This window comes from Ptiloglossa arizonensis, chromosome 12 (assembly GCF_051014685.1).
Source record: "Ptiloglossa arizonensis isolate GNS036 chromosome 12, iyPtiAriz1_principal, whole genome shotgun sequence".
In the NCBI taxonomy this organism is placed as follows: domain Eukaryota; kingdom Metazoa; phylum Arthropoda; class Insecta; order Hymenoptera; family Colletidae; genus Ptiloglossa; species Ptiloglossa arizonensis.
The window spans coordinates 9,221,943-9,230,799 of NC_135059.1; the positions used below are offsets into that span (position 1 = coordinate 9,221,943).

The 8,857-nt window shown below is 41.3% G+C and overlaps 1 protein-coding gene and 1 long non-coding RNA gene across 3 annotated transcripts in view; one reads left to right on the plus strand and one right to left on the minus strand.

Moving 5' to 3' along the window:
* The first annotated feature begins 201 nt into the window (after positions 1-201).
* Positions 202-4,957, plus strand: LOC143153042 (uncharacterized). The gene is made up of 4 exons (XM_076323790.1): positions 202-397; positions 602-760; positions 968-2,610; positions 4,700-4,957. The coding sequence occupies exons 1-4, from the start codon at positions 202-204 to the stop codon at positions 4,955-4,957; spliced, it is 2,256 nt and encodes a 751-aa protein (XP_076179905.1).
* A 900-nt stretch (positions 4,958-5,857) lies between these two features.
* The window catches only part of LOC143153079 (uncharacterized), an 80,407-nt gene continuing 77,407 nt past the window's right edge, over positions 5,858-8,857 (minus strand). Inside the window, exons 3-6 of one of the 2 annotated variants that reach the window (XR_012993711.1) lie at positions 8,474-8,690; positions 7,060-7,935; positions 6,350-6,471; positions 5,858-6,220 (exon numbers count right to left, since the gene is read on the minus strand). This is a non-coding gene — a long non-coding RNA (uncharacterized LOC143153079). Of the gene's footprint in view, positions 6,221-6,289; positions 6,472-7,059; positions 7,936-8,473; positions 8,691-8,857 lie in introns of both variants that reach the window. The other variant, XR_012993710.1, reaches the window with a different exon arrangement.

Sequence of the window (8,857 nt, forward strand, 5' to 3'; positions counted from 1 at the left end):
GAGAAACGAAACAAAAATTTCCTCACGATCGTAAGAAACCGAAACGGAAAACTTATTTTCGATTGTCGAAGAATTCTCGAGCCCGAGGTATTGTTCGGTCACGTGCAAGTACGTTCTCGTTCTCTAAAAAAAATTCCTCCCCGTTCCCTGTTCTCGTCCGTACCCTCGAAAGAGTTCAAACTGGAGCCTCAATCCCCGCGAATGACGCAACAAGCGCCCCGAACGCGTCCTCCGCAAACGGGCGATCGTCATCGCTCGAATATCCCACCGGTCGTTGCGATAAAGAAACTCAACAATAGTTTCGCGACGCGGTGCTTATTATTCGCGATCCGTGAAGAATTTCTTAACAAGACGACACTTTTTGGAGTTAGTTACGGGGAAGAAGTAGGAGCAGGAGGCGATGGAATTCTTCCAAATAAACACAATACCGAACGGTGAAAGCCACTCCCCGCGATTCTTCCGTTGAATCGTCTAACGCTCGCCAAGAATATTTATATAAGTTCCCCGAGAGCTATTCGGAGAAGTTTTAACGACGGAAGGCGCTAATAGGCCGCGAAAGTTTCCCGTATTTCCGCGTCCGTTCCGGATGCGGTGTCCGCAGTTACCCTCGTCCCCTGTTCCGCGATACTGGCCACCCCTGACGCGTTCGACGTGGTAATTGGAAGATTCGTTACTTCGTCAAACGAGCGTTCTATTGATCACAACGACAAAGGGAGTCCGTTTCTTGGGTGTCTTTGCAGTCGATGCTTCCACGGACAGAGTTGTCGTTTCTATCACATCGTACGGGGTTCCTGTTACGCTGACACTGACCGTTTCGCGATAGGATACCGCTGCGTTCGGGTTCTGAGAGCCTACGCGAAAGAGTAACAAAAAACCGGGATACTCTAACACCAAGAGACCTAAAAAAAAAGTATCGCAAATTGTAAGTTGTGTTGATCGTAACGGATCGATGTCTGGTGTTTTTCAGGCACGAAGATGTCCCAGCCGCAATTGACCACCGATCTGGACGTTCCGGAAAGTCCGCAACACCCTTGCCAGTGCTCCGCGATGAGTAGCATGGATTCCATGAGAGCGCAGAGGGGTGCGGAGCGTGGCGTGGGCAGCACAAGAATTTCCAACAGCCAAGAACTACCCAGGGGTCTGGAGGCGCTTCAGAGCGCTTTCGAGCCGATACGAAGACTCGAAAGTCCGCTGTCTCATCAGGAGAGCCAACAGATCAATTTGGAGAACACGCGGAACGTCGATATCATGGAGCACCAGCCCGTCGGTCTGTCCTCGTCCGCTACGTCGAATCAGAGACCATCGTTGGACGGTCAAGGGGCGATTCTCGCCTCGCGACACGGTCACAATCTCTCGTGCAGCCCGAGGAACTTGGACCTATCGCGAAACTTGGCGTTCGAGGCCGCCCGGAGAGTTCAGGAATCCGGTAGCCTGCCGGATAACCAGCACAGCTTAACTTCAAGCCCGAGTCCTTTGTTGGAGCCGAGCGGCTCGGTGTTGCTGGAAGCGTCCGCGAAGGATCTGGACAAGCAGCTGGACGATCACGGTGGATTGTCGCAGAAACAGTCGGCACCTTCCGGCAAAGAGAAACTGAAGAATATTCAGCAAGCGTTGAACCCCTATCAGCACCATCACGAGCCGACCTCGCCGGAACGCAATGTCCACGGGCATTTCCACGGCGACACCCACGCCCACGTGCACAAACACGCGGACAATTTCCGCGCCGGGACGAATTTGGACGTCGGTGACGGACTGATGGGGTTCCAGCAACACCAACGCCAGCACACCCATCATCACCACGGTAACGCGAAGCCCGCGAACGTGACCCATCATCACGGTCCGGCGACCGTGCACCATCCCCACGGTGCGCAGGCTATGACGGGACATCATCATGGTAACCTGGCGCCAGGTCTGACGGGCCACGTTCACGGAAACACCGGACCGTTGACCGGGTCCGGTTCGACATCGATGACAGGTCACGGTGGTCAGGCAACCACCAGTAATACCAGCGCTCATCACCATCCGAACCCGATCTCCGCGTCCACAGCGATTGGGCACAGAACAACGTCACCGACCAATCATCATCGTCTCGGTGCAGCTACCGGTCTGACTGCTCACTATCCGACCAATTCGGGGTTCAACAGCGATCACCACGGCACATCCAGCGCGATGAGCGCCGCTTCCTCGAACTCGAGTATGTTGAACCACGGTGGTTCACCGGCGGTTCATCGGCACGTTGTGAACGCCAACAGCAGCCTATCGACCACCCCGTTAGCCGGCCACCATCACGGTAGCTCATCCGGTAGCCTAACCGGACACTCCAGCGTGAACCATCACCACGTCAGCTCCGGGATATCGTGCGAGTCCTCGTCGTCGAACGCCAACACCAGAACCCACAGTCGTTTGGATCACGTACACGACCATCATCATCATTTGCAGCAGGTCCATTCGCTTCACACCGGTCATCCCGATACACGGCAAAGGGACAGGGCTCCGTCGAGCCTCGAGCATCACAATCATCATCACGGGCACATTCACGGTCACGGGCATCAACATCCGCAGAACACCGATACCAAAAACTCGTCCCTCATCGGAGTGGACTCGATTCAGGTATTTCTCATCCGCAAACGTGGGAATACGCGTTACCTGGGGAGAGTCAGAGGTTCAGTGGTAGACCAGGTGTGGACCAGAGACAATGAAATTGCATCGGAGGTTACGTTTCCGAGGAAAATTAACTCGGATGTCGAAGTGACGCACACGATCAATGAACAGCCTCACGGATTTCATCGTGGACGGCTACTGCGATTGTTTTCTACGGAAGAGTATGTCGAGCACTGTGTTTGCCATTGATACTCACCTATTGACCTATTTGCATTCGAGGAGCGGAATATTCCGCCCGCGGTTTCTGGTGCGGGGAATAATCCGCACATGGAGAGTTACGTTCATGGAAGTATTCAAACGTTTCTTGACTATTGATCCGATATTGTTACGAACTTATCGATATACTCGAAAAAGTATTTCTTCCTTTTTTAGTTTACATCGTAGGAGGGATAGGTTACTATAGTGCATGGATCTATTTGAAGAAAATATTAAGGAGTTGTGTCAGTTTTGCGATGGGAAAAAATTTTGATTTTGTTTGCGAGTATTAGACCATGGTTTGAATCCTTGAAAATAATATAAAAAGTGTAGTATTGTTGCAAATATGACTCCTATTGTATGGATCATATTTTTCTCGAAAAGGTTTTCACTCTTTTTGTTACGAAATATATAGTACGTTCTGATATTTATAGACGAGGGTGTACATATGTATATTTGTGATTTGAAAAAAGTAGTATTGTTAACGACACGTGTCGAGTGTCAATGGTATAGATAACTTAATTTAAATTAGCAACGTAAATGAGTTTTAAAAACGCCATAATTTGTGGTACCAATTACTCTACTTGTTTCCCTTCTGGATACAAGCGAATAAATGCATTTGGAAGACATTTTACACCCTTTGATTATGGATTCAACGCACAAACGTACTCTCCGTGCGGAAAATCTTCTCGCGCATCAAGTATACATACTCACTGAACGCCTATAGGCGTTTACCGCAAGCGAGTGTCAAGAAGTTAAATTAAACGTCTGATTTTCGAATACATTTTTCTCGAAAACGAAGACTCTGATGTAATTTTTTTATTGCATATTCTCGCTTTATTTCGAACCATAAAATCTCCCCAACCCCGTTTGTACCATGAATTTTGTAGCGTTTTCATACAAAATTAAATACCCGGATACAAGATCGATATTCAAATGCATTTTACTCGAAAACGAAGGCTCTGATGCAATTTTTGTATTGCACAATTTAACCTCATTTCGAACCATAGAATCTCCCCAACCCCGTTTGTACCATGAATTCTGTAGCGTTTTCGTACAAAATTAAATACCCGGATACAAGATCGATATTCAAATGCATTTTACTCGAAAACGAAGACTCCGATGCAATTTTTGTATTGCACAATTTAGCCTCATTTCGAATCGTAGAATCCCCCTAGCCCCGTTCGTACCACGAATTTTTGCCCATAGTGTTTTCGTACAAAATTAAATACCCGCATACAAGATCGATATTCAAATGCATTTTACTCGAAAACGAAGACTCCGATGCAATTTTTGTATTGCACAATTTAGTCTCATTTCGAATCGTAGAATCCTCCTAAACCCCGTTATTACCACGAAATAATACGTAATGTGTATATTTTTACATACACGCACGATTAAACTCTCACGTAACAAATTGATCTTCAAGTGTACATGTCTCGATCGCGAAGCAGCCAATGCAATTTTGTTATTCTACATTCTCGTAGTTTCATTCGAATCGTTGAATTTCTACGATTTCGTTCGTAGTGGTAATTTCGGTCCACGGGGTATACGAGAAGCCGAGTTCGGGTTTCGAGCCACCGCGAAATTAATTTCCAACGAAATCTAAACGCGTCTGTAATTGACAACGGTGTCGCTCGGCGTTAACGCACACCGCGTTTGCTCCGAGAACATCGTTCACCGAGCAATTTACGCGTCGCGACAACAATAGGGCGACATAATTCAACCGTTTGCACGCGTCGCTTCGTGTCGTTTTATTGGCCATTTTTCCACGAGCGGTTGTCCCTTAGGTACACACGGTAACCGTTGAACATTTTGCAAAAGTAACGCTTTCGACGTTCAGGTGTCGGCCCCTTCGAAGAGCAAATGTCAATGTCACGTGATGCAGACCGGTGGGAACAAGAGAGGACAAGAGGGTGAGAGCGATGGCGGCGTTGAGACGGCTTCCAGGACACATCAACCCCCTGCCCTTCCTCCACGACCACCCCCTAGACCAACCAGGCGATACGAAACAGCCTCTGCTAATCAATGTAAGTTGGTACAAGACAACCATCGTGAGATTCTTAACAATGTACTGTTCGGAGCTGGAGAGTGGACCTAGCTGAGGAGCGTGGCTCCGATTGGTCAGTGTGGCTTAGCTCTGTGCATCGTATACGCGACATCTGTAACAATCAAACAGGTGTTAATCGTTAATCCAATCCATTGACAAGAAAGAAAGAAAAGATAAAAGAGGATGTCGAATTTTGTCCAATTGGTCAAATTTTGTCCAATTTTGTCTGACATGACCATAGATCATCCCTTGTGCCTTAAGAAAGAAACAAGTTGTAATTTGTATTGGATAAAATTGGATATTTTTTTTAACGAAAATTAATTTTAACGCTGAAAGGATCGATCGTAGGATCTATGTTGATTAGACGTTCTTTATGTTTGGTAATGTAAGTTTTTGGGCACTTTAGGAGTACTACAAGTTTTGAATTCTTCTTTTTTATCACCGTGTATATTTCACGTAACTATTTCCATCAAGAGAGAGAGCAATACTTTGAAAAAGATAGCTTGAAAACTGATCGTTAACTCGGTCAGAAATGACACTCGACGATCGAGCGTATGTGAAAAATCTCGCATTGTCGTAGAACCAATCAACATCGCTTGGTTGAACGGTTTTGTCGCTGTGCGACATCTAATTAGAACGTGGAGTTAGCGGTGTCGCTTAAGTAGGCGAATCGAACAAGGAACAATCGTTTTGTTTCCAGCTCTGAATAGTATGTACTGTGCAGAGTGGGAAAGTTGGCAATTAGAGGTTATGTACATTCCATTTATTTCGAAAACAAAAATAAATACTTTTTTTACGATTATGTTAGACAAGAGTGTCATGTTAGAAAAATGATTATATTATAACCGATGAAACTTGTCTACCAACTTTTCATCTCTACACTGTACAATGATACACAATTTCAATTATACTGTTGACCAGAGTATCTATCTATAGTATTGTTTTCTTTATTTACGCCAGCAACCCTTTACAGTGTTAATGATATGTTCGTTATCGTGCATAGTTCGCTTTATTTTTAGTCGTGTCGTTTAACAATAAGTAGGCGGAGCGAGCGAGGGTCGATTGCCTTTTTTCTAGCTCCGAACAGTAGAAGTGCAACTTATTGGAAATATCAGTTTAAAATAAAATTACAGCTAGGATTGGGGACAAATGATACTGTACAATATCATAAGAAAACTAACAAACTTTTGCATCTCAAATTCTCGGTATTGACGAAAGGCGAGAACTGTTCGAAACTTTGGTCCAGTTGAAAAATAACGCAAAGTAACGATTTGAAATTTTTAATAATTATATTATATTCTCTTACGATCTAATCTGAAACAAACATCACAGCTTGGATACGATTATCTTGGGTGAATATCAATTTCATGTTTGAAAATTTACCCGCAGTAATCGCGGATGCAACTTCCGGAATCGTAATCAGTATATTCACAGGGTACCCACGTTTCGCACACGAAACGCTGCGTTCATTCTTCTCTTTTGTCTTCGTAATTCACATTGCAGAAGAGGTGCATCCTTCTTGCATTTATCTTCGGTATTTCGAATTAGCAATGCGGCGTTCTAACCTAAAAAAGTTTCACGTTGTATTTCGTGTTTTCGAAACGATCAGAAAATTGAAACGAAACCGTGGAACTAATAAATGAAATCAAATAAATGAATTAAAGTATTTATTTAAAAATTGTAACATACTTTAATCATGATCGTCACGATGGAATACTTACTGGAAAACTTTTGCAAAACAAATTGACGTTCCTTAGTCATTTGTATTTAAGTATTTATTTAAAAATTGTAACATACTTTAATCATGATCGTCACGATGGAATACTTACTGAAAAACTTTTGCAAAACAAATTTACGTTCCTTAGTCATTTGTATTTAAGTATTTATTTAAAAATTGTAACATACTTTAATCATGATCGTCACGATGGAATACTTACTGGAAAACTTTTGCAAAACAAATTGACGTTCCTTAGTCATTTGTATTTAAGTATTTATTTAAAAATTGTAACATACTTTAATCATGATCGTCACGATGGAATACTTACTGAAAAACTTTTGCAAAACAAATTGACGTTCCTTAGTCGTTTGTATTTAAGTATTTATTTAAAAATTGTAACATACTTTAATCATGATCGTCACGATGGAATACTTACTGAAAAACTTTTGCAAAACAAATTGACGTTCCTTAGTCATTTGTAGGTCGAGTCTAAAATGTCAGAAACGTTCTATAAATGTCATTGGTTGACAGATCGTTGGCTCCTACTTTATTATTCGTGCTGTTGCAATTGTTAGCCCTTTACAATCGTTCGTTTCTACTTTATTATTTGCTCTGTACAATCGTTCGTCTCTACTTTATTATCTGCTCTTTACAATCGTTCGTCTCTACTTTATTATTCACGCTGTTACAATAGTTCGTTTCTATTCTATTATTTGCGCTGTGGCTTGACTAAGATTAATAACTTTTCAGTCGCTTTGGTATTCCAAATTACCAACAGTATGCCAAAAATACGTTACCACGAACACTTTAGAACTACTACTTGTATGAAGTTTGATTGAAAATAGAATGAAAAATACACTTAATTCGTAGCAACATCTCACAACTACTTCAAAGCTTTCACAATTAAAAAAAATATATACATATTAGTATATATTTTTTGTATATTAATATTTGTATTTGTATATTCTCATCTATAATTGCTCGAAAACGTTTCTGGCTGCTTTTGATATTTTTTTCACAATTTTCTTATAATTCTAGGTCGCGATTCTATATAAGTATAACTCTCTCGATCAATTGATGTTTATTTCGATAAATATGTGCGATAAAATATTCATAAATAAATTTTCCATTGAAAATCTTCAAAATAGTCGTAAGATGTTGTTACGAATATATGAATACAATTTTCAAAAAATTGAAAGTATTATTTTAAGGGCACTTTAAGTTCAATTCTCGACCAAGTAATATTTTCAAAATCTTCGTAATAATTTGATTGCCCACTGTACTTACTTCACGTACAACACGAACAACCGTTCTGAAATTATTAAATAGCAATTCTTATAATAACTATTATACAATAATAATTAAAATAACTATTATATAACAAGTGTTAAAATAATTATTATATACTAATATTTAAAATAATTATTATACAGTAATAATTAAAATAACTATTATACGATAATAGTTAAAATAATTACTACATAGTAAACTTGAAATAAGTACCATACAGTATTACTTACAATAATTATTATATGGTAAAACACGAAATAACTACTATACAGTAATACTTCTAATAACCAGAAAAATAATAATAATACTTCTACTAACTACAATAATAGTAATACTTCTAATAACCATAAAAATAATAATACTTCTGCCAACTACAATAATAGTAATATTTCTAATAACCATAAAAATAATAATACTTCTACCAACTACAATAATAGTAATACTTCTAATAACCAGAAAAATAATAATAATACTTTTACCAACTACAATAATAGTAATACTTCTAATAACTACAATAATACCAATACTTCTAACAACTATTACAATAGTAATACTGTTACCCTCGTACGGTCCACACCGACAACGGATTCAGACATAATCGACGACTCCGCGTCTTACTCGCCCCGATATCTTCGACAATATCGAATCGTTGTCTGCTGCGCGCGTAAGCTTGGCAATTTGAATGGCCGATAGACGTCGTCGTTTCCGTTCCAACTACCCTTACTCGCTTCTCGATTTCCGTTTAAAACGTTCGTGTCACCGATCGGACAGTGTTTCCTGAAACAGCGATAGAATTAAACCCGATGACTCGTAGCTCCACCCTTGGTAGCTCTCTCGAGACCCAAGTGCGAGTCCGCAGTATCACTCGCACCGTGGTCGTAGAACACGTTCGTTCGTACGTTGTTATCAGTCGGCGGACACCCGGTATCGGTAATCGACACCGA